The sequence below is a fragment of the Spermophilus citellus genome (genome assembly GCF_964194105.1).
Source record: "Spermophilus citellus genome assembly, chromosome: 5".
Classification (NCBI taxonomy): Eukaryota; Metazoa; Chordata; class Mammalia; order Rodentia; family Sciuridae; genus Spermophilus; species Spermophilus citellus.
The window spans coordinates 152,880,234-152,907,009 of NC_138186.1; the positions used below are offsets into that span (position 1 = coordinate 152,880,234).

The 26,776-nt window shown below is 37.5% G+C and overlaps 1 protein-coding gene across 7 annotated transcripts in view; it reads left to right on the forward strand.

Moving 5' to 3' along the window:
• UTRN (utrophin) overlaps nucleotides 1-26,776 on the forward strand; it is a 529,451-nt gene that overhangs the window by 226,995 nt on the left and 275,680 nt on the right. For all 7 annotated transcript variants that reach the window (XM_081294420.1, XM_081294421.1, XM_081294422.1 and 4 more), the window contains 5 exons: nucleotides 4,883-5,018; nucleotides 6,450-6,599; nucleotides 17,869-17,944; nucleotides 23,762-23,976; nucleotides 26,313-26,430. In XM_081294420.1, coding sequence (XP_081150546.1) covers nucleotides 4,883-5,018; nucleotides 6,450-6,599; nucleotides 17,869-17,944; nucleotides 23,762-23,976; nucleotides 26,313-26,430 — 695 coding nt within the window. The remainder of the gene's footprint in view (nucleotides 1-4,882; nucleotides 5,019-6,449; nucleotides 6,600-17,868; nucleotides 17,945-23,761; nucleotides 23,977-26,312; nucleotides 26,431-26,776) is intronic.

Below are 26,776 nucleotides of genomic sequence, written 5' to 3' on the forward strand. Positions count from 1 at the left end.
CTTCTAGGGAGTGTTGTTTTAATAGGCAGCTTCCTGTTGTGATAACAAATACCTGAAATAATCAACTTTTAAAAGAAAAACTTTATTTGGTCACAGTTTTGCAGGTTTCAGCCCATGATTGGTTGACCCTGTTGACTTGGGGCCTGCAGCAACATGTCATGGTGGAAATGCTTAGTGAAGCAAACCACTCACTTCATGATAGGGAAGAAAAAAGAGTGGAGGAAGGGTCTGTAATCCAACTATCCCCTTGAACGTCATGTCCCTCAATAATCTCAAGACCTCCTGCAAAGCCTCTCCTCTTTAAGTTTCTACCACCTTCTAATTGCAAGAGCTGGGGGGCAAGTCTTAACATTTGGGCCTTTGGGGAACGTTCCAAACTACAGCATTGTACCCTGGCCTCCAAAAAAATCTATGTTCATTTCACAATGAAAAATGCCTTCAGTTCATCCCCAAGAGTATTCCTGAAGTTTTAGCACTTTTATCATTTCTTAAAAGTTTAAGGCCAATTTCCCCTTTAAGATTGAAAGAAAACTCAACCGTGAGCCCCTGTATGAAATCAAAATGTAAGTTACAAACTTCCAAGACATAATGGCAGGAGAGGCATGGGTTATTTATTTCCATCCCAAAAGGCAGGAATAGGAAAACAAAAGCAAGACTGAAACCTAGCACGATGAACGTGAAATCCTCCTGCTGTATGACTGGCATCCTGGGCACACTGGGGGGATGTGGTCTCTCAGGGGTTCAGGGTGACCCACCCCCACTGTTTTGTTTATAGCCCACATAGCCACTGTCCTGGGCTGGCTTGGATCACTGCCTGCAGCTTCCCTCTGCAAATGTTCCACATTGCCAACATTTCTATCTTCTTGGGGTCCTTAGTTAGGCTTGTTCTTTGCTCTCAAAGTTCTGTGCTGCATTCTGTTGGAGGCTACTTGCAGGAGCTCTTACCCTATAACATGCTTCCTGGCTCTCAGATTTTCCTTTGAAATCTTGGTGGAAACCTCCTTGATTCCACAACTGATTCATTTCACACGTCTGCAAAAGAAGCATCATATGGATGCTGCCTGAGTGAACTGTACTTGGGTCCTCTTGACCCATGGCTGCAATGGAGTGCCTTGTTGGCAGTGGTCCTGGGAAATCAGGGAGCCCAGAGACTCTTTTCTCAAAAGACTCTGCCCTGGAAAGTCTTTAAAATCAATATGCATCTCTACAAATCTCTGAGCCTGTGATGGCTGTGACCTTGCTAATTTCTGAGAGTCCCTCTAGAAAATTTCCCTTTTTTTCCAAGGCAGAATATTATTATTTTTTCCTTCTGAACCCAGAAATACTTGGTGGCAGCAAGCGGCTGCTGCTGCTGCTGCTGCTTTTTTCTGCTGCTGTGTCTGTTCAGTTCTTTGCTCATTTATTGATTGGGTTATTTGTTATTTTGGTGTTAAGCTTTTTGAGTTCTTTATATTTCCTGGAGATTAATGCCCTATCGGAGGTGCAGGTGGTAAAGATTTTCTCCCATTCTATAGGCTCTCTCTTCACGTTCTTAATTGTTTCCTTTGTTGTGGAGAAGGTTTTCAGTTTGATATCATCCCATTTGTTGATTCTTGATTTTACTTCTTGTGCTTTAGGATTCATTGTGGAAATCAGTTCTTAAGCTGACATGATGGAGAGTTTGGCCTTTTTTTTTTTTTTTTTTTTTTAGGCGCAGGATCTCTGGTCTAATGCCTAGGTCCTTATCCACTTTGAGTTGAGCTTTGTGCAGGGTGATAGACTGGGGTTCAATTTCTTTCTACTACATATGGATTTCCAGTTTTCCCAGTACCATTTGTTGAAGAGTCTATCTTTTTTCCATTGTATGTTTAGGCACCTTTGTTTAGTATGACATAACGTATTTATGTGGGTTTGTCTCTGTGTCTTCTGTTCTGTTCCATTGGTCTTCATGTCTGTTTTTGTGCACTTGGATTGTTCTTAAGGACACCAGCAACTACAATAGCACCCATCTTGTCTGTAAGTATACACATGCTTCTCTTTTAGCACAACTGCCAGTTTTCCAAATCTCTTTGTTTCTTTGTGTTTTTTACCGTAAATCCTGGTAAAAGTAAAAGCTGCCTTAATACTGGGCTGCTTTGAAATTTTCTGTGTTAGACAAACCAGTCCATCCATCACCTTTCGGTTTGGCTTCCCAAAACGTACCAAGGAATGGACAAAATGCAGTTCAGTTCTTTGCCACAGTGCAACAAGGTTGGTCTGTAGTCCAATTACCATCAAAACCCTCCTTTTTATATAAAACCTACTTAACATAACCTTTAGAATTGCACTCCTATCAATGGTCTTGTCTTTTGAGACCCCACCAGAATCAACTGTTAAGCATCACTTACAACATTTTAGGCTTTTTCTAGCTTGCTCCTTTAAACTTCTTCCATAAACCAATTTGAAAGACTTTTCCACATCATCAGGAATGCATGGTGGAGCCAAGCGCTTATGGCTTATGGCAGAGAAGCAAAAAAGAGCAATGGGCCGAGATCCCACTATCTCCTTCAAGGATATTCCCCTAGTGATCTAAAGATGTCTCATTTGGCCCCACCTCTACCAACTCTGATTGTTCCTACTCACTTCCAGTATGACCAGGAGGAGACCGAACCTTTAACACTTGGGCCTCATCTGATTATATTCCAATAGAATACTTCTTTTAATAAATTAATCAAATTTATCTTTTTCTCCTCATTTCTCCTAATATTTGTAAAATTCCGTATCCAAACTAGAGCAGCCTTTAGGGAAAAGAAAGCAGACGTGCAAAGGAGGGAGGTATGAGTAGTGAGGCCCTAGGAGAGACCTGAAGAGGATTAGGTCAAGAGGAGGGTTAGGAAGCCTGGGGCAGGATTGCAAGGGGAGATGTTCGCATGGAGAATTCTTCCAGCTGGAAGTGAGGTGACTCCTGGGCTTTCTGCAGGGAAACAGTGCACAAGCAGAAATTCTCCTATAGATTTACAAATGGATCTCTATAGAGTGTGATAATTATTGTGCTTGAAACTAACAAAGTGAAGTTTATGCCTATTTTACTCACTTCTTGAACATGAAAGGAATAACGAATCTTTTGCCCCATATGTTGCATTTTGACTAAAGCAATATTTGTTTATATAAATGCATGTTAAACTTCGGGTTTGTGACCTATCTTATGTTGAGACTACCTTAAAATATTGAGTGTGTATGCATGCTGTTATCAAAGTCATTGAGAAATAGCACACAGTTTTTTTTTTTTTTTATTGAAAGCCTGCAGCTAAATATTTGCACAGTTCAACCATTTGTGCTGTTCCTTAATGAGCAATTGTTATCTACTATTTGAATGGAATTTGTAATTTGTTTTTATACTTAGGGCTAACATTTAAATTGTAGATTATATTTAGTTTGCAGATAAAAATTTTTGGTGACTCAAATATGTCTTATTAAAATCACTTGATAATGTTAGTTTCCTTCTCAGTTCTATTTTCAAAGTACTAATTTAGTCATGATTATGAAATATTGGAAGCTTAAATTCCAACTTTTTTTTTTTTTAATAAAAGGCTGGTACTAGTATTTTGGGCATTTCCAAAGTTTTTAAATCAAATACTTTTCAGGGTAGACTACCCGTTTTAGTATTGGTAACCTTAACAAGTTATATTATTGCTTTTTAATCTTGAAACAGTATTTTCTTCATGGATATTAAGAACTCTGATTTATTAGTGATTTTCATTAGTTTTGTAATATTAAATATTATTAGCTCCATTAAGCATATAAGTATTTAATATTTTATTGCATCTACTACATCATTTTGTTAGGCTTCATGATTAAGGCATAGCCATTAAACATGTACATTCTGATTAGGGATGATACATGCAATTCATTAAAAAATGGCATTCAATTTTTCAGCCAGCACCAAATTGTAGCAACTATAAAAATAATGATACCACTAAGCTCCTGATAGCTTTTAATCCCTTTAAAAAAGTATCCAATTATGTTTGTCATATGAATTCTAATCATATTCTCATCTTCTTCCAGATGGTTTGTATTCTTATAAATGTTATTCTTATAACATTTAAAAGAGCTAATTAAGGCAGTTCCATTTTTATATTCATCTGACTGTTTTCCTTGCATCCTTTAAAACTTTTGCTGTATTTTTCCTAGATCTCTTTTTATAACTTTGTGTGCCATATTCAAGCATAATGCTTACTTTAAAGAACTAATCGAATTTACATTTTTCTTGTTTTTCCCAATACTTGTAATCTTTTTCTAATCTCAGCACTTTTTCTCTTTTTTTTTCTGTCCTATGAATAAAGCAGAGTAAAAGTTGCCCCCTGATGTGAATAATGTGCCATATAATGATGCTGTTCTATCTGCATGAAGTACTCAAAAAAGAATTGTTTGCTTTTCCTTATTATTTTAGATAAAGACATTTTTCATATTTTTAAAAAAATTCTATTATACTACCCAGTGGTATCTAACTTTAAAAAGTTTCATATAAAGTACATATAATATTCTTTAGTATCTATGTTTTTGAATAGCATTAAGGAAAAATTCTTGTTATTTTTATTAAGTAGCCTTTAGTCTGCCATATGTATATATTATCATTAACATTCATTTAAAAACACATATTAAAAATAATTGTTAGAGGGGCTGGGGTTGTGACTCAATAGTAGAGTACTTGCCTAGCACGTGCAAGGCCCTGGGCTCAATTATCAGCATCACATAAAAATAAATAAAATAAAGGTATTGTGTCCAACTACAACTAAAAAATAAATATTTAAAAAAATAATTGTTAGAAATTATTTCTTTTTGGAGAGTTAATCAGGATATCATAAGCACATATATAATGTTCTTAATGAGATTTTTTTTTCTTATTTTTCAATAATTCTTTTAGGCTAAAAGGAGAAAGTAAACAAGTGATGGGGTATAGAAAAAAGCTAGATGAGATTATCTGTTGGTTAATGAAGGCTGAGAATACTGTGCAAAAGAGATCAACTACAGAGCTGGAAGGAAACCTACAGGAATTAGCAGTAAGTGGTGCATTTGTTTCTATATTTGCCATTGCCTTTTGATGCACGGGCATTATGCTTAAGTAAGAGATTGCATGACTAAAGAAGAAAAGGAAAGAAACTTTGTACTTTGTGTAAATGTGATGAATTTAAAGAGGAATTTTTTTTTTTTAAGAGCAGCTGTAATTTTGAGCTTCCAGAGGTAAAGCTTCATGCACATAGAAAGGATAAACCACCATACTCTTAGTATTAGATCAGATTTTTAGATTATATAAAAATAATCTAAAATATTTAACACTGTTGTGAAGTATAGTTTTTTTTGCTGTTAGATTTGAAATATAAATACTGATTATTATTGATGAAGTTGAGTTTTACAGAAAATTCTTGAGCAATGTGCACAATAATTCATTGGAACTTACTGGAGAGTTAGTGTAATGATTGTCTTAATGAAATTTTATTTGTTGCAGCTGATAAGAATAGTCTATAGTTGTTCATGTATATAATAGCAAAAAGTGCATAAAGATATGCAGGTATATAAATATATCCAAATATCCCTAAAATTTTATACCACAAGTATTTATAGTTTTTGTTAATGCAAGTACATATTGTAGAATAATAAGAATTATGTGTTCACATTTATATTTAACAAGACAGCAATTGTGTCACTGTGTATGCATATGTGCATGTATAAAAATATGTGTGAAAGGGTACTTAATGACTGGATAACAGATTTGGTCCATAAAGGAATATGATTGGGGCATTTGGGGAAAGGCATTTTTTAATAATGATGAAAAATATGTTGCAAAACATTTATTAAGCTTTCTTTGCAAAATGTGAAAATATCTACTATCCTGTTTTAATAAAAATATCAATAGAATTTCCCTTTTGCAAGCAATCTGGGAAGAATTACAAAGGGAAGGACCCTATATTAAGATGGAGTATCAAGGTGGAGATAAGAACAGAGTGTTAGCTGTGTGTGGTGGCACACGCCTGTAATCAGCTACTCAGGAGGCTGAGGTAGGAGGATTGTGAACTTGAGGACAGCATCAGCAACATAGTGAGATCCCCCATCTCAAAATAAAAAATCCAGGGGGCTGGGGATGTAGTTCATTGGTCGAGTACCCCTTGGTTCAACTCCCAGTTTCAGGGGAAGGAGGGAGAAAGACTAGAGTGTTAATTTAGAAAGGAAAACACAGTATGACCCTGTTAAAAGAGAAAGTATGGAAGTGTGTGTTCCTGTGCACGCCCAGACAATTGCACTTTGGTGTGTCTTCATTGCCTCTCTGTTCCGGTTTCTTAACATGTGCTCAGGCATCTTGTAAGTTCATGTTCCATTGGAGAAATTAAAACCCCACATTTATAAGAATGCTTTCCCAAGAGATTTTTAGTACATTTCTTGAATTTTGCTCAGTAGAACAATTGTACCGCTGAACTTGTCTTTGATTGCTTTAGGACTTAACCCAAGAGATGGAAGTAGAAGCTGAAAAACTCAAATGGCTGAATAGAACTGAACTGGAGATGCTCTCAGATAAAAGTCTGAGCTTACACGAAAGAGAGAAACTTTCAGAAAGCTTACGAACTGCAAACACTACTTGGAATAAGGTGAGTGGGGCTGCTCTAACATATGTTTCATATTTATTGATATGGAATGAGAACAGGTTTGTAGCTGTTTCACCTTTAAACATGAATAATTCTTACTCATGTTTACTGTTTTTTTAATCCATTATAGACAGAAGCATGTTTTCAAAGAATATCTTCTATTTAATATGGAATTCTTTGGCCAGGAGGACATATACATTATATACTACATTAAATAATGAATGTATATGACAATTAGGCAATAAAATGCCAATAATTATAAAAATAATTATAAAAAATTATAAAAAATTCTAAAAACGAAGACCTTAAAATAGCTTCCTGATGTCACATGAGACTTTTCACATGTGTGTTGTTTATTTTCAATGATTTTATTCATTCAGTGTGTATTTAGTAGGTTCCAGTGGCATATAATGACATATGACTCTAATTGTAACTCAGTGGTCTCCTTTCCCTCATATGTTATTTTTTCGTGATTTGTTATTGGCTCAGAATGGTTATATAATACATAACATTAGGATTCATTTTGACATAATTATAAATGCATGGAATATAATTTTCTCCAATTTAGTCCCTAATACTTACCCTAACCCCTTTTCCCTCCCCCATTCCCTTTCCTCTACTCTATTAATCTTTCTATTTATTTACATTTTTAAAAATAGCATCTTGTGGATATACATAATGGTGAGGTTCATTGTGATATATTTATATATGTACATTGGAAAGTTTGTTCAGGTTCATTCCACTGTTTTCCCCTTATTCCCTCTCTCCTCCCTCCCAACTAATTTCCTTCTGTTACTCCCCTAATCTTTCTTTTTTTTTGGTTGGAATTCCTCCTGCCCTCACCCCATTTCTTTTCTCTTTCATCCCTCTTTATTTTAGACTAGCTTTCACATATCAGAGAAAATATTTGACCTTTGACTTTTTGGGTCTTACTTATTTAGCATTTTAGTTTCCAGTTCCATCCATTTGCCAGCAAATGACATCATTTCATTCTTTTTTATGGCTGAGTAATATCTATTCAGTTGATGGACATCTAGGCTGGTTCCATAGTTTGGCTATTGTGACGTGTGCTGCTATAAACATTGATGTGGCTGAATTTCTGTAGCATGACGATTTTTAGATCTTTTTGAAATATACCAAGGAGTGGGATACCTGGGTCATAAGGTGGTTCATTCCTTGTTTTTTTGAATCTCCATATACCTTCCAGAGTAGTTGTGCTAATTTGCACTCCTACCAACAATGTATGAGTATACCTTTTCCCTGCATCTTCACCAACACTTATTTTTATTCATATTCTTCTTTTTTATTATTTGTTTCTTGATAATCACTATTCTGACTGGAGTGAGATGAAATCTTGTTGTGGTTTTGATTTTAATTTCCATAATTACTATAGATGTTTAATTTTTTTATATACTTGATGGCCATTTGTATTTTTTCTTTTGAGACATATCAGTTAAGTCGTTTTGCCCATTTACTTATTGGGTATTTGTGGCTTTGGTGTTAAGTTTTTTGAGTTCTTTGTATATTCTGGATATTAATGCCCTATCTGAGGTGCAGGTGGCAAGGATCTCCCATTCTCTAGCTTCTCTTTTCATGCTCTTAATTATTTTCATTGCTATGTAGAAGCTTTTTGTTATCTATCTATCTATCTATCATCTATCTATCTATCTATCTATCTTTGAGAAAAAGGAAAAAGAAGATTTATTGATTTGCTAGAAAATGAGAAATACAGGGGACTCCTGTGCCAGAGGCTATGATTCTGCCCATCAGCTTTAAAAGAGGTGATTCAAAGGCTACATTCCATATATTCTCTGTTGGAGTTGTAATTCTGTTGTTAATTTCGGGGATAGTCATTTCAGAGATCCTCTTTTACCATGTACAAAGTCTGTCTATATTACTTCATTTCTATGGTGGTTGTATTCTCAGGACAGATAAATCTGTCTAAAATGGAAAAGAAAGGTAATCCTGTTTCCTATGATATTAGAAAGGGAGAGAGATTAGGGAGGAGTAGGGAGAGAGAGAGAAAGAAAGAAAGAGAAAGAAATATGTCCATTTAAAAACTAAGCTGCAGTGACAGGGCAGCAAGAGCTATATTCAAAGCATAAAGTGGACCACTGTTACATTTCTACACTGTCAATTTCTGCATTCCATTTCTATGAAAAAATGGTGACATCATCTCCATGCTACTTGCTGCTGAAAGAGTGCAAAGTTGGGGAAGTAATCCAAAATTCTTGTTCTCTATCAGATGGGGTGTGGACAGTTAAGGGTATTCAGCATCAGAGAAGTCCAGAGGCCCATAGTGACAGATGGCAGGTGACTGGACAAGGCATACATAGGGGAGGGATGAGCATTATTTTTTTGGTAAATAGTTAGTATAAAATCAATTAGTATTTCAGGCAGTCCCTGAAAACCATGAAGACAGTAACCCATAATCATTATCTGCAGAAAACAGATTGAGTTTATCAACATATAAGGGTAGGAAGATTTGTAAGTCTATAAGATCAGGCTCAAATTAACTCAGGACACACTTGTGGCTCTTGAGTCCTTTAGGATCAGTATTATTAGGCTCTCTCACACAAGAACCCTTCCTTTAGAGGCTCTGGCTTTATTCACTTTTGGTAGGGCTGACACAACTGTATGTCTTGTTCCTATGTACTATTAAGAGTTAGCTAAGATTCCTCAGAGATAATTCTTGGAGATGTGTGCGAAGATCCTTGGCTCCTTTAGCTTTCCTGTACCAGTGGTACCATCTGCTAGGATGGGTCAAAAGTCTTGCTGACCATACTTGGCTTCTCTTGGAAGCATCAGGAACATTTCCTCTCCCATGACCTTCCTCTTTGCAGAATGTGCACTGGTTGACTTCCTGTTCTCTAAAGTCATCTTGATCTCCCTGATCAACAGATCAGGTGACTCACTGGAATTTCAGGGCCCAGAAATTATTATTTTAATTGTTATTCTCTGGGTCCTGGCTAACCTTAGAGGGCAAGGGTCAAAATGTTGGCTGTTTTTTCCTTGGCCTTTTTACTTCCTTGACTTTGGTCTCCAATTTTTGGTTTTAAACATGCACCAGACCAATTTCATCAGGGGGAATAACAGATTACAATTCAATATCTATAGTTTTACAGTTATCCCTTTCATTTAATTGGGATCACTATTAGAAGTAGAAGCCAGCATTAGATCCTATCTGTCCTATAGGTGAAAACTTATTTTTCCAAATTAACCCAGGTGGTTTAATTAGAAGCAGTACCTCTGCAAAACACTGACAAGTAACAGTTATAAAGTTTACAAGGAAAATACAAAATGAAATTAATAGAGCAAAAACATATTCAGTTTGTGTAATAGCTACGAACCAAATAAAATGATTTTTATAATCTTAAACTTTTACTTAGTTATGTATTATATCCCCTGTTTATTTTGAGAACATAGTAATCTTTTTTTTTTTTTTTTTCATTTTTGTGGTGCTGGGGATTAATCTCAGGGCCTTCTGTATGTAAGGCAGGCATTCTACCAACTGAGCTGTATCCCCAGCCCATGATCACAGTAATCTTTACAACAAAAATCAACCTTTTGAATACCACTTTAAATGGTCCAAGTTTAGCCTATTTTTCAGTCATTTTAACACAGAGTAAAGTGAGAGGCAGAGCCTTACCTCAGTAAGGTGGGGCTCTTGACAAATAACCCAGTACATTTCATTTGAAACATGAATCAAAGGCTAAGAGAGCTTTAAACTTTCTTTTTATGGAAAAAGTGGCAAAATGTTTCCATGTTATACAATATCACCTTTAAACAGATCAGGTTCTCCTTATTATTTTTCAAAAATACATTTAAATTTCTATTCCAGTGTAAAGAGTAACACAAAATTGTATATATAACTCATTGATAACAGGTTACTTTATCCAGTCATAAAACATCAAATGACATGAATAAATACCAACCATGTTTGTTATTTCTACATAAATCTGAAGGAGGATTTTGCTACAGATAATTTTAGTTTTGAGAATGTGAACTTGATAAAGTACTCTCCTAAGCTTTACATTTAACTAAGTTTAACTTTTAAAGTACAGTTTGGAATGCACAGTGTAAGTAACAATAGTCACAGGTCTGCATAGGTTAGCAGTATTAGCAAAAATCATATGGTAGCCTTAAATCTATTATATATTTAGGAAAGAGTGTTAATGATCAGAAATAGATTTAGTCAAAGCAAACAGATATAAGATAGATCATTAGATGGCAGTGTGGTCTTTCTATGTCAGATCAAAAAGAATACTTATTGATTGATTACCTTGCCAGTAAACCTAGATCAACATTCATTTTATAAACTTTTACATAACACGTAGAAAAGGCTCAGACAGATATAGTTATCAGATTATATATATATTTGCATATATTTAGGGTGTCAATTATATTGTAACCTAAAATAAAAGTTGTTTATTTAACCAGTTATGAACTGATCATTTAAAAGACTTTAAAGCAGGTACAAATCCTAATTCTTTTTAGACTTAGTTTCTCTAAGTAATAAAACCTAATAGATACAAGAAAATTATCTTGATAGATAAGAGCAGATCAATGTTTCAGACTTTGCTTCGTATCACTACATTGAAATTTGAATACTTGACTGTGCTAATTATAGCCAACTTAATCCCATACTGAAATTTTTGAGATGTTTTTCTTCCACAAACCATCTACAACATACTTAGACATTTTACAATTTGTTTATAACCTTAGTTTTGTCCTTTCTTCTTGGACTTTAGCACAATAATATTACTTTACCATGTAAAATACTTTATCATCCAGAAACATTTCCTTTGCTTTCTAATTTTCCATACTAAAATTTATTTCCATATCTATAACTTTATTTTCTTTTATCTTTTCTAGTTTCAGACCCTTTCTTAAATTCATATTCTGAAACAATTCTTATGAATTTTATCTGTGCATTTAATTTACACAACAAATTTCATCCCAGGAGAGGGATCAGAAAATCTGGCATATACAAAAACTGTGTCTTAATCTGTTTTCTCCCAGGTTGCATTCAAGGGGTTGGAGCACAGGAGATATGTTTGAGCCTGACCTGTCTCCCTTATCATTATCACAATGCCATCAGCGTTAAGTGAGTTCTCCACTATGGGTTGTACCCAGAGTCTCTTTTTGGGCCTTTTTCCTACACTAGGCATATTGATGTGCAGTAGAGGAAGCCCTTTTCATCCTTTTCTTTAGGCTTCTTTGAAGATACCTTTGCAGAGGCTGCCGACAAAACATGGGTTGGTCTTAGTTTCTGTCTTTTTCTTTTCTGAGTGCAGTTGTTTATCCTGTCAGTCTCTCCAAGCATTTAGTTTGATGGGATCCTGTTATAGCAAGAATTGCTTTGCTATAATAAATATCCTCTGGCCAAAAGAGGTGTCCTGTCAGATGAAAGGGGAGACTATTCCTGTCCCTGGATCATAAATGGACAGTGCTGGAACCTACTGCTGCATTCTTTCTGGCCAGCAGCCTCCACCCACAATGTGCAAAAGGGCTGGAAGGCAGGGGAGAGGCCAGGTTCCCAGGCAGCTTTTCTGGGATTTTTTTTCTCCCCCCAGCTTAGGGCTTGTGTCCTTCACCCATGCTGTCCTGGGCCAGACTGAAAAACAGTGTGGGAGTGCCCTTAAAAATTTCAATCTTTTAAAACCTTTCTTCTGGTCTCCTGCTCTCCTTGCACACCAGGGGAAGTGCCTTTTGGCACTTTCAACTTAGTTCCTGATGTTCAGACCCCTTATCACAAAACTGCATAAGAGCCTGTGCATACGGAATCTTCCATGTACTTTACCAACTTCAACTTCAAGGTTATATAATAATCCAGAAGAACCATTCAAAGGGCAGATTGTGTTACAGCAAACCATTTTTCTCTTAGACAGGCTTATGCCCACAGGTGGTCATTCAGCCAAGATTTCTGTGCTCAGGAGACTACTGGTAAGATCAACCCAGCATGGCCCAAGTCTTAAAGGGCCAGTGACAGATACAAAAAAACAGACAAAAAAGGATCACTGAAACCAGGGCTGACAGACGGGAACCTTTAAAATAGACCGGCCTATATCAATTTCTTCTACTTACTTTACCTTTCTTCCACTTACTTTACCAACTCCAACGTAAGTTTGCATAATAATTTACAAAGTTATTCAAAATCCAGATCGGTACAGTAAAACATGATCTTAGACAGGCTTATACATATAGGTGGCCCTTCCACTTGACCTCTGACAGACCGACTCCAGTTGCAAGATTACAAAAAAGAAACACACAGACAACTAGAGAGGAACCCCCAAACCATGGCTGACAGATGGGAACTTTTAAAATGATCAGCCAAGATCTTCGTAAGAGACTACTATAGGATCAATGCAGTATTGGCCATTTCTTAAAAAGGGGCTGTAACGGATACTAACAAAACAAAAACAGAGAGAGATAACCAGAGGGAATTCCCAAGCCCAAGATCAACAAACAGATGAGAACTTAGGACAGACCAGTATGGAGCACATATCCCTAGGTTCTGGAGTCCTACTTAACCAGGACTCCTACACCAGTGTGGCCACAGGTGTCCCCACCAGGAGGGATCAGCTGTTCCCATGAAGAGGAATCAGGGTCTTGGCCTGCACACTAGGGAACTTACTGGATGGCTAAGGGTTTTTGTGACTTTACAGAGTTCAGTTTCCTTTTTCTCAAAGTGGACCATGATGGAGCAAATTGTGCCATTCAGGGAGAGAAGGTGGGAATTCCCCAAAGCAAAAGGAGCTTCAGCAGCTGCTGGTGAAGATGGTCCCTTAGTCCCTCCCTTTACTCACAGGAATAGCTCTTCCAGTTTCATCTGAGGCAAACTCAACCATCTTGTAACTCCCCTGCAGTTGGCTTTCAGCAAGTTCTCCAGCCACCTTGCATCCTCAGCATGGAAGTGGGTTTCCTTAGAGAGCCAGGCCTGCCCAAGAAAGCTGGAGCAGGGGCTGTTCTTGGGTCCCATCTGGGGTGCCATATTAGATACCAAATGCTTGGTCCTTGTCCCCAATGCCAGTGTGATTCTCAAAAAAGCTTTTTAGTTTGATGGTGTGATTTTAGGGGTCATGTTAAGGAAGCTGGTTCCTATGCCGATGTGTTGGAGTGTTGGGCCTCCATATTCTTCTAGCAGTTGGGGAGTTTCTGGTCTAATTTCTAGGTCTTCAATCAACTTTGAGTTGACTCTGGTGCAGGGTGAGAGAGGGATCTATCTTCATTCTTCTACCTATGGATATCTAGTTTTTCCAGCACCATTTATTAAAATGATTATCTTTTTTTGCCAACATATGTTTTTGGTACTTTTATCTAGTATAGCTAACTGCGTTTATGTGGGTTTGACTTGGTGTCTTCTCTCTGTTTCATTGTTCTTCGTATCTTTCTGGTGCTAGTGTCATGCTGTTTTGTTACTGTGGCTCTGTAGTATAATTTCCGGTCTGGCATTTTGATGCCTCCAGCATAGCTCTTTTAGCTCAGGATTACTGTGGCTATTCTGAGCCTCTTATTTTTTCCAAATGAATTTTAGTGCTGCTTTTTTAGTTCTGTGAAGAATGTCCTTAGTATGTTTTGTTTGGTTTGGTTTAGTTTTCTGGTACCAGGGATTAAACCCAGGGGTGCTTAACTACTGAACCACATCCTCATCCCTTTTTATAATGTATTTAGAGTCAGCGTCTCACTAAGTTACTTAGGGCCTTGTTATGTTGCTGAGAATGGCTTTGAACTCACAGTCCTTCTGCCTCAGCTTCCTAAGGCTCTGGGATTACAGGCATGTGCCACTATTCCTAGGCTGTCATTGATGTTTTGATGGAAATTGCACTGAATCTGTATAATGCTTTTGGTAGCATGGCCATTTTGATGATATTAATTCTGCTATCCAAGATGGGAGGTCTTTACATCATCTAAGGTCTTCTTTTATTTCTTTCTTCAATGCTCTATAGTTTTCATTGTAGCAGTCCTTCACATTCTTCATCAGATTAATTCCAAGATATTTTATTCTTTTTTAGGTTACTATAAAGGGGATAGTTTTCCTAATTTTTTTTTTCAGCAGATTCATTATTGGCCTATAGGAAAGCAATTGATTTGTGTCCATTATTTGTTTGCAGTGGAAATTGTTAAAGGTTGATGAAGCTATAGATTTCTTTTAACTGTGGCCTGGTACATGCCATATTAGTGTATGCAATCTGTATGGGACTTTGAAAAGATATGTCCCTGCTTTCACTTTGCATTTGTGTGGGCTTCGTGTCAGTCATTTCTTCTCTTTTTGATCCTCTTAAAATGGTAGCCATTTTCATGTATCTGATGATGCTGGTGCTTTATTGATGTAGCCTCTGTGATTGAGAATTAGTGCTTTGGTGATGCACACATCTTAATCTCTGGCCTGGACCTCTCTCTGTACTTTACACTTGCATATACAGCTGCTTACTGAACATCTCCACTTGGACACCTAATAAGAATCTTAAACTCACACACAAAATTGGGCTCCTGATTCCCACTCCCTGCCGCCCCCCTCCCCCCCCTGCCCATGCTTTAATGTATGTGAGTGACAGTCATTGGCTGTTCCACCATATTATTGGTGAAGTCAAAACCTTGTTGTCAATCTTTTGGTGTGTATATGAATTATATCTCAAAGGAGACCTCCCCCCCCGCCCCCACACACACACAAAAAAACCCCTAACCCGAAACAATACCTCAAAGTCACCATCATTGGCTTCTCCCATTTACTAGATGGATGATTTAATGGATGGCTAGATGGCTATCGATAAGGCAAATATAGCAGGATTTGACAATTGTAGATGATGGGTAGCACATATATATTTCCTATATAATTCTTTTAGCTTTTTTCTTAGGTTTGAAGAATATTATAAATTTGACCACATCTCACTGCCCCTATTGCTATGGACTCATCTCCAGTCACCATTGTCTCTTGTCTTAGTAACTGCAGATGTCTATCCCTAGTCTTCCTGCTTCCTCCCCTGCCTTTGTCAGTCTCTTCTCAAGTGATTTGTGAAGATGTAATTCAGATTCAGTAACTCCTGTGATTAAAGTCCACTAATGGTTTTCCATCTTACTCTGATACAAATCCAAAGTCTTGCTGTAATTTATCAGGCCCCTCATGGTCTGGCTTCCTGTTATCTCTGACATCATCTGCTACTCTCTCTCTCCTACTCCTTTCAGACAATTGACTCCTATGTCACTTGTGAGGCTTAGTCTACATTTAGTCAGAGCACATGTATTTTTGTAACCCAAAGGTTGTCAGTGGACAAGGTCGTGGTGATCAGTTTGGGAACACCATGTTAGACATCCTGAAACTTCTAATATTGCAAGACTTCGCATAGATCTTAGTATAATTCCTTTTGGGGGATTATGAATGTCTAAGACCAAGTAAGGCTTATGGTGCAAAGAATCTCAACACTTTAGGAAGCACTAATCTGGAATATTTCATTCATTCTTCTTTTATTCACTTAATAGGTTTTCATTGGATTCCCTCTTTATACCAGGCATCTTTTTAAAAACTTGAAATACATTAAAGAGTATGGCATTGCTTCTTACTCAGAGAGCTTGTGGGTGAGACAGATAGACAAGCAATAATAAAATAGAAAAGTCCATAGGTGGAGCCCATACCTGGCTTTGGGATAATGATAGAAGGTGTGGGGGAGATCACATCCAAGTTAATTTACAAAGCATGAATAATTAATAACCAGGTTAAGAATGAAACAAAGGGCATTGTGGGGATGAGCAGCTGCAAGTGAAAGGTTCTGGAGGAGATTGGGAATGAGCACGGTGCATTTGGGTCCTGAATGTGGCTTGGTAGACAGTAAAGCTGAGAGATGCTTGCAGAAACCAGATCATGAGGCCTCACCATGCATGGGACTCTGTAGAATTTGAGCTCAGTCTTGAGAACAATGCACTGCTTTGAGGGAAATGGACACCTATGGATAAGTTTTCAGTGGAGGAAAGTTAATTTTTTGAAAGATCACTGCAGCTACCCTGTAGAGATGGATGGGTTTACCCAGTAAACTGATATCCAAGGTCACTTAGAATCTTGAGGAGTTTACAAAGGGAATTTCAGGATAGTGACAATGAATTCAGATTTGGATGTGTCTGAACATCCAGGTGACAGAGGGTGCTGAACTGAAATTATGTTACTGGGAGTCTTCAGTTTCTGAAAACTCCATATGGTGAATTAAATCATTGGAAACCAGGACTCAGATGAAAGAGTCCAAGGTCAAAGGTAGGAACAAAAAAATTTCCTGTGGAATGTTGGTATTAGATGAATGGACAGAGGAAAATGAGCTGGTGAAGGAAACTTGGAGAAGCATTTCAGAAAGATAAGATGAAAGTTGGAATTTAAAGTATTAATGGAAATCAAGAGATGGGCAGAGGGGCCGACAGTCTGAGTGGTGAAAGAGGGTCACAGTACTTAAGGACAGGTTGACATTCTTGAAAGTAATGTCAGTTGGGTGAAAGACTCAAGCAGCCACTTACCAGAGAAAACATTCAGTCTTTGTTTGTTTTTGGGATTGGCTTACTTCATTTAGCATGATATTCTCCAATTCCATCCATTTACCTGCAATGCCATGATTTATTCTCTTTTAATGCTGAGTAATATTCCATTGTATATATATACCACAGTTTCTTTATCCACTCATCTATTGAAGGGCATCTAGGTTGATTCCACAATTTATCTATTGTGAATTGTGTTGCTTATAAACATTGATGTGGCTGCATCACTGTAGTATATGATGTTTTTAAATCCTTTGGGTATAAACCAAGCAGTGGGATAGCTGGGTCAAATGGTAGTTCCATTCCAACCTGATCCATAATGGGCGGGGGGAGGAGTATGGGAGGAATGGAGGAACTTTGGATAGGGCAAAGTGGAGAGAGGAAAAAGGAGGGGACATGGGGGTAGGAAAGATGGTGGAATGAGATGGACATCATTACCGTAGGTACATACATGAAGACACAAACGGTGTGACTCTACTTTGTGTGCAATCAGACGAATGAAAAATTGTTCTCCATTTGTGTACTATGAATTGAAATCCATTCTGTTTTCATGTATAACAAATTAGAAGAAAGAAATAAATAAATTTAAAAAAAAAAGACTCAAGGAAGATGGTGGCAGATAGTAAGGTGGAAACAGTAGCCTAGGTGTTAAGACCAAGAGAAGTGGCAAAGCCATCATTTAGATAACTCTCTTTTGAAAATAGTATATCTTTATTTACATAGTCTTGTTCTCTTCCTCTTTGGCCCAATGCTATAGATATGTAGAGAAGTGCCCAGTATACAGAAGGAGCGCATCCAGGAGCCTTGTTCTGCTTCACAGACGAGGATTGCTGGTAAGATACAGTTTTTTCCTCAATATATATTTATTAATGTAGAAAAATTAATGATATGAGCATCGTATATAAACTAGCTAGATTTATTTTAACACATCATGCAGCTGTGGTTTATTATCCTACTTTTAATTATTTGGAAAATGGTGTTGTCTTTAAACTCAAGACGTGTTTGGCTGCCCAGCATGGGCAAGGCATTTGCTCTGTGGTTGATGAGACTTGCCTTTCCCTGCATGGGAGGTGCCTGGGCCACTGCAGATACTGCTGATGGGAAGAGGAGAGGAGGGTGGGAAAAATGAGGGCGAGTTTCTGGATACACACTGCTTTTCAAGACACCAGGGATAAGCCTCTACTCCAGCATGTGCTCATCATATGATCATGACTGAAAACAAATGGTGTAGACAACCTTGGAAGCAGTTGGGAGATGGAGGTTGTGAAGGGTCTCCTTCTGGGGTAGTTACATACTGGCAAATACTGCTCCCTTAGCTGCATAGAAAAGAAGTGGCTTTTTTAAAAAAAAACTATTTCTACTTACCCCTTCTCTCTGTCCAGATGAGATCACAGGCTACAGCACCATAGCCACTGTCACCCTGCCCCATTAGCACTCCACCTTGCTATGCTCTCCTCTGGGGAATCACCTGCCAAAATCCCAGATGTGATTAATCGCAGCCCACCCACTTACCCTGTGCCAGCGGCTGCTGCTGCTGCAGATTCTCCTTCTCCTCCTCTTCCACCTTCACCTTCTCCTCCCACTACCTACCTAGGATATCTCCTCTGCCTCTGCTTCTTCCCCTTCTTCTGAATCCTTTTATTTCTCTTCTTCATCTTTTTCATTTTCTGTTCTTGCTCCATTTCCTCAGGAGTCTGAAAAAATGACAAATGACACAGTATTTGTTTTCTTTATTGAGCTGGCTGGCTTGTGATGCCCATGTTTATGTTCTAGATTACTTGTAATTTCTAATGCCTTGCATAGGAAATACCTGAAGTCTAATACATCTTCTTGATTAATTTCCAAAATGCTTGCATTGACATTTTCTGCCTTGGCAAATACAAGCTCAGCTTCATAACCCTAAGGAAAGGACTGGCTGCATTTAATGAAATATCAACAGGTCCTCTTACTCCCTTAACATCATTATGGCAAAGGGGCAGGAGAAATTTGAACACATATTTAGAAATATAGAAATATGGACAGCAAAACCACACCTTTCATTAGGTGTGCAGTTCAGGTATGAGATGAGAAGCCAATCTTGCCACATCTCTCTCTTCCTACTCAATGTTTTAATTTAGCTTTTTCTTCTTTTAAAAGTACATTAAAAAATAAAATCAACTGTTTTAAAAGTGAACACGTCAGTGACATTTAGTGTACTCACAATGTTGTGCAATCACCACCTGTATATGGTTCCAAAATATTTCCACCACTCTAAAGTAAAACCTCTTACTCATTGAGCAGTCCCACCTGCTGTCCCTCCTACTCTCAGCCTCTGGCAACCACCACTCTGCATTCCATTTTTTGTTTGTTTGTTTGGTTGATACCAGGGATTGAACCCAGGAGTGCTTCACCACTGTGCCACATCCCCAGTCCCCCTTCCTTTTTTTTTTTTTTTGCTTTATTTTGAGACAGGGTCTCACTTAGTTGCTTAGGGCCTTGCTGAGTTGCTGAGGCTGGCTTTGAATTTGCGATCCTCCTACCTCAGCCTCCCAGGCTGATAGGATTACAGGTGTGCATCACTGTGCCCAACTCTATGCATTCCATTTTTATGAATTTATTTTGAATGTTTCATGTAAATAGAATCCTACAATACTTCTTTTACTTAGTATAATATTTTCAGGTTCATCCATGCTAGCTTCTTGCTGGTTGTACTCATTCCAAAGCAAGGACTATGCCTCTTAGAGGCATCAGATTTGACAGAAAATTCTACTGTACTTTCTCCTGAGAATTCCTTGCTAGTCATCTCTCTACTATTGGCCTCATATCACTTTTACTTATTTATTTTTTGGTACCAGAGATTGAACCCAGGGGAGCTTACTTATGGAGCCATTTCCCCAGACCTTTTTAAAAATATTTTATTTAGAGACAGGATCTTGCAGAGTTGCTTGGGGACTTGCTAAGTTGCTAAGGCTGGCTTTGAACTTGTGATCCTCCTGCATCAGCCTCCTAAACTGCTGGGATTATAAACATGTGCCATTGTGCCTCACTTCACTTTTAAAAGAAAAAAAATAATTTTTTATCATAAAGAGCTTCTTCATTTTTCCATCATAGAACCATCCACCTAGCTGCATCTGTACTCACATACTCTACATACTTTATTCTGATGCTGAGGACATGTTCTCTCTGTTCCTTTCTAAAACCAATCTTCCACTTTTGCTTTGGATTACATCTTCGCTTGGCTTTGTCCTTTTTGCTTTCTTGCTGTTAATAGATCATTCTTGTTGCTGTATGTTTTGATGCATGTAACTCTAGTTTATTTATTTAAACTGATGTATAGCATTTCATTGCACAGATACATGGCGAACCCCAGAACTCTCTTTTCTGGGTATGTTCACCTGTCACATAAATGTAGACACTTGCTTAACTTTAGAAAATTGAGCCTATTCTCACCCAGTAAACTTGACGTCATCCTTGACTCTTCTCTGAATTTCACATCCAATTCATCAGTAAGTTGCCTCTGCCTGTGCTCCATCCCAACTCCTTCCTTAGCCTTGAACACTCTCCTCTTTCATCTAGGTTGTAGGAATGTTTTCGTGGCTCCTCTTTCTGATTCTGTTCCCTCCTTTGTTTCCCATCTTTCAATAAGTCCTGTCCACATAGTGAGTTCCAAAGTCTTATCATGTCTGATTTGCCTACTGGCTATCCTTAATCACATTTCTTATCGATTACCCCTTTGTTCATTCTGCTTCAGACCCTCTGGTGGTCTCCCTGTTTCAAACATGCCGAGGACATTCTCATTTCTGGGTTTTGTGTCTGCTGTTTCTTCTTCTTCTCCAAAGTCCTTCCTTCAGATATTTTCATGTTTCAGACTCACTTCATCCAGTTCTTCGACCAAGATCTTCTTGAATAGGCCTTTTCCTGCCTATCACACCTCAACTACATCCCGACTCTTATCTTTTGCATTCATTTTGCTTCATGGTGTATATATCAGTGTCCTGCTCCAGAGTGCAAGTTCCAAGAGGGCAGGGACTGTGTCTTTCACACTTTTATATTCATAGCATCTTCAAAGTGCCTTGAATCTTATAGGTTATTAATAGGTATTTGATGATTTGAAGAATGATTTTAAAAAACAACAACAACAACAAAGAATGCTACAGTGAAGATTGGGCAGAGGACCCACAAAGAACTTTTCATTATCTGAGTTTCTCTATCATATTTAGCTAGTTATAAACAAGTTTCAAAATGATGTATTAGTTTAAGAATAACACTAATAAAACCATAATATAATAAAAATACCATTTTTTAGAAAATGTTAATATAAGAAACTACTTTTCCAAGTAGACAGGGGATTAGGAAAGTGACATTGCTTTATATCTTCAAAATCTTTTCAATATCTGACTCCGTGGAAGACAACTGGGTTCTCCTGTCTGCTTCTGCATTTGGTCTGTTGTGATGCCACCTGTTATGTAGCCTTGGTGAAGCACTGCTCTGCTCTTGGGAGAAGGGGCAAAAAAAGGCAAAGAATACATGATGATGATGACAGTTTAAGTGTGCCAGCCCCTTAGAAGGGTCGCCAGGAAGCCTGGGCTTCCCAGATGCTGCTTTGCCAACCCCTGACTTGCGTGGGTAGAGTGTTTCGTTTTAATTTGGATTATTCAGTTACTCATAAAGTTGAACTTTTCTTTATTCAGGTTAAGTGTTTTCTTTCCCTTTTTGTCAGTTGTTGACTTTTTTGGTTTTATAAAAAGCATTTCGTTACTAATTCTTTGTCTTCAATGTGCACAGTCAATCCCGTCTCCCTTTATCTTTTAGATTTTTAAAATCTCTATAGTGCTCTTTTCAGAATTGTTAAACACTCAGGGTTTATTAATAATTTACTGTTTTTGTGTTTTAATTCATAAAGATATTCTTTTTTCCATTAGCTCACAATTTTGGTTACCTTATTTATGCCCTTCATCTACCAAGAATTAATTTTCCTATGATGCATGTGAGGTTGAAATCTATCCATCATTTTCTCACTCCAGCCATTGGTCATTGCTTTGACAGCATCATTTATTAAATGATATATTCTTCCACACTGATTGATGATGCGGTCACTGCCAGGGGCAAATTTGGTGCCACCTATACTCCGTGGCTCTTCTCTTCCATTGGTTTGTTAGAATGTGTGAGTTCATCATACAGGGAGATAATTGTCATTATTTAAGGACAACAACTAAATAGGTGGTAGGGCTCATCCCTCTTACAGAGATATTTGCTTTAAACTCTTTTTGGTACTTTTCTTTATATTAATTTTTCAACCAAGATTTTGTATCTGTGATTTTGCCAAGTTATGCTCAAAACTGTTGGTATGTTGATTAGAATTGTACTGAATTTATACTTTGTATTTTTTAGAATATTATTTAAACCTCATCCAATATATCACATGCTACAGTAGGTTCCAGGTAGATTTAATCATTCATTTAACTACCTCATATTAGAGACCAAAGAAAAACAGTATTTAATGCCCTTCACCCTCCCCCAAAACAAAAAACGAAAACCAAAAACGAAAGAAAATATTTATCAAATTGTTGGAGAAGACAAGAGTTTCTAACTTTCAAACTCTTGGGATAATGATCCCCCAAGAAAGATATATGACTTTTATTATCTCAAGTTTGTTAATATCTGTATGTTAAGAAAAATGGAGAAAAAAACCCTCACAATACATTTTAAAAGGTCCTCAGAAGCATCTTTTTCAATTTGGCAAGTGTTTATCATTTCCATATAAATATTGTTCATGCAGATTGATAAGGAAGCAAATTAAAAAACCTAGTGATAAATTATCACATTTGGCTAGTAAGCATGAAAAATACTATTACTAGCAATAAAATCCATTATCTAAGAACAGTGGTGACAGATGTGTGTTTATCCATGGAAATAGATGCCTGTCATGTAGATGTGGGATACTGACCAGTTCCACATGCTGCTGTAGGAAATGTAAATTTCCAACTTTTAAGTAAAGCCATTTGGCAATGAGTATTAAACACATGCCTTTAAAAATATTTTCTGATACAGTATTGCTACTTTGGGAAATCTCTGCTAAGGTAGTGATTAAAAATGTGGAATATACTCTATGCAAAAAGATATATCTTATGAGTTTTTTTTAAAGAAAACATTTAAGGAGCAATGTATGTGTCTAAGCAAAAATTAGGGAATATAAATGTGCATTATTACATAGGTATTCACATTAATAAAAAATGAAATATCCTCATGTCATAAAGTTAAATGCAAAGAGAAGAGAAAGTAACACATATATTTGCTTTGTAATTAAGCAAAACATCTTGACCCAATAAAATAATACTCCTAGTTTTCCCCCAGTTGTTGTATTATTTATTTGTTTTCTCTCATAATGTGTGTTGGTATCCTTTGAGTTATTATTGCTGGCTTTGGGCTTTGTGAGATGCTTTAATTGGCTTGATGGCCAAGTAACTACAAAGATGTGGTTATTTTCATAGCCATTTCAATATGAAAAAGTAAAAGCTTCTTAAAATTTTTTTAATTTAAACTAAATTTTACTTGAATACACATATACACATGTCTGTCATTATTATACTACCATATTAAAAATATCCTTATTTTTATTTTTATTCTTATTCTTTTATACTTATTCTTACTTTGCTACATGTTTTTTCCAGCTCACCCTAGTGTCCAAAAGGTGGCGCTAGTATCCTCTGCATCAGACATGCCCGTTCACCCCCAGCGTACCTCAGAAATCTCGGTTCCTGCTGATCTGGATAAAACCATAACAGAACTAGCTGACTGGCTGGTATTGATTGACCAGATGCTGAAGTCCAACATCGTCACTGTTGGGGATGTGGAAGAGATCAATAGGACTGTTTCCCGAATGAAAGTAGGTGCATGGTGGAAAAGCTTGTGGGGGTGGTACCATGACCCAGGTTCTACCAGATCTGCTTGGGTCCCCTTTGTTTATCCTCAACTCTGAAAGAATGAGGTTTAAAAAAAACATTATCTGCCAAACAGCCACCCCAGAATAACTGCAAAGAATGAAGCTTTTCAGACTTCATCTAAAGACTCAGTGTATTTTTAAACTCTAAAACTGATATCACGAAGCTAGGCATGTTGGTATAAATGCAAGCTAGTGTTCCATTTAATGCCCGATGTGATGTAGGATAGTTTCCCAGGGCTCTATTTCAGCTCATTTTTCATAATGAGCTCATTTCATTTCTGACTTTAGAAATAAGTATCCTAACCACAGTTTTATTATTGTACATATACCATCTAATATCAGTATGTAAAAATCTATTTCCATATTAAGTGTGCTAGACTCTGAGCTGTGTGTTTTAAAGGAATACTTAAAAGACTCTTTTAGATAGAAATAGGGAATGTAGTCAGGTGTGGTGGCACACACCTGAAATTCCAGTGGCTTGTGAGGCTGAGGCCAGGAGGATTGTGCATTCAAAGCCAGCCTCAGAAGCTTAGTGAGGCCCTAAGCCACTCAGTGAGACCCTGTCTTGAAATAAAATATAAAAAAGGGCTGGGTCTATTATTTTCATATAAAGATTGTTTTAAGGAAGCAAATTAAAAGACCTAGTGATAGATTATATCACATTGGGGGACGTGGCTCAGTGGTTAAGTGCCCCCGGGTTCCATCCCTGGTACCCAAATTAAAGAAGGAAGGAAGGAAGGAAGGAAGGAAGGAAGGAAGGAAGGGAACGAAAAGAAAAGAAATAGGGAATTTATAATAAAATAATAAAACAACTATTGCTAAATGCTCAGTGTGTGCTGGGCATTTTTCTAAGCCTTTTACATTGATCTTATTTGCTTCTCCCACAGTCCTTTGAGGTAGGTGCTGTTTTATTCCCAAGTCCTTAATAAGCCCCAACTGAAAGAGTCAGGGGCACTGAGTAACCCTCCAGAGAAAAGCTACAATGACAAAGTCTAATAAAAAGTCCCAGAGCAGGAGCAGGCCACCTGTTAGGGGAGTCAGGGTGAGCAGAGGGTAGCTTCTGCAAGTGCTGGAAGGCAGGCTGTGGGATTTTGACATCTGAAGATAATGTCAGTGACCTTCCAGGATAGGGAAAGACAGGAGGCATGGGTTGGGAATGAGGAGCCTTTGGGTCAACATTTTGTGCAAGAAGGAGACACGGTGGGGGGGTGCGGTGGGACAGGCAGCTCCAGTTCCCTTTGTGGAGGAGCTCGCAGGCTGTTAGAGCCCTGTAGACTTTTCCTGTGAAAGCAGTTGGCACACATCTTTCCCCCGCTGCCTTTTCTTTTCTGAATTGCAGCTGGGAACTGGTGATAACGATGCTTTGCTTCAGTAAGAGGATGAGGACGGATTGGAGGCAAGAGATGCTTAAACCAAGGGAAAGAGCCCTTGCCGAGGGGCTGAGAGGACGTGTTACAATTAGCAGAAATAAGAAGTAGGAGAAATGGGTGTGAATGAAGGTCTGAGGGAAGTGGTTTTGGATTTGTTGTGTTGAGGGGTCCTTATGTTGTTGAGAAGAAAGTGAACAACATTCATGGAAACCTAGTCTGGGATCCAGGATCGGAAGTTGTTAGTAATCCACTTAGAAATAACATTTGTCACTGTAGAAGAGGTTGAAGTCCATAAAGCAAGTGGATTCATAAAGTGAAAAGCCCAGGAAAATCTTGTCACACTATTTGTACTTTTTTTAAAATTAAACCATACTTTCTGAATTCATTAGCTTTTTGTCCGGATTTATCAGCAACAAGAGCTCCAGTCCATCGAGGAATACCGGTTTTCCTGTCTAAGATGATTTAACTTAAAATTATTGTGATTAGCACTTTTCTAATAATGTTGCCGCATCCCACAGGTGATGCTGTGTGTACACGTCTGGTGCAGAAGAGGTGCACCAGGCATCAGCAGCACTAACTGCTCATGTTCTTTAGAGGGATTTTCTTAGTCTGCTCAGACTTGATACATCTTAATAGTCACTATCTTATTGTGTGTGTGTGTGTGTGTGTGTGTGTGTGTGTGTGTGTGTGAAAGCTAGGGCACACAGAAGTAAGGCACCAGGTGGTTAGTGGAAGAGCTGAGATTTGAACCCGAGATCTCTGACTCTTCCTCTGCCTCATTGCTGATGCCTGCCTTAGCGGAGGCAAACGATGACGGTGACAACTTTGACATCACCAAACTGGTTTGCTTAGTTACTGTTTTCAATGTATCGCTTGTTAACGTATCTTAATAATCATTTCTCTTAACAGATCACAAAAGCTGACTTAGAACAGCGCCATCCTCAGCTCGATTATGTTTTCACATTGGCACAGAACTTGAAAAACAAAGCTTCCAGTTCAGATGTGAGAACAGCAATCACAGAAAAATGTAAGTTTTTTAAAAAATTGCATATCATCATCCACTTTTCCTGAAAACAAGTCTCTCTCTATCTTTCACACACACATTTTCAAAGATTCTTCAACTAGAAGTTAATATTATTTGGTGTTTATTACTTTTTATTTATGAAAAATAAATATACCTCCTTTTTTTTTAACTTTTTGTGAACATTGTCACAATTCCCTTATAATTCTTCAATGTATTAATATTAGTTTTAAGCAACTACACATTGTACTTTTTTTTCATAAGTGTGTTTTTTTTTTAAGGTGGTATTAGGGACTTATGCCGGGGCTCACCACTGAGCCTCATCCCCAGACCTTTTTTAATTTTTATTTTG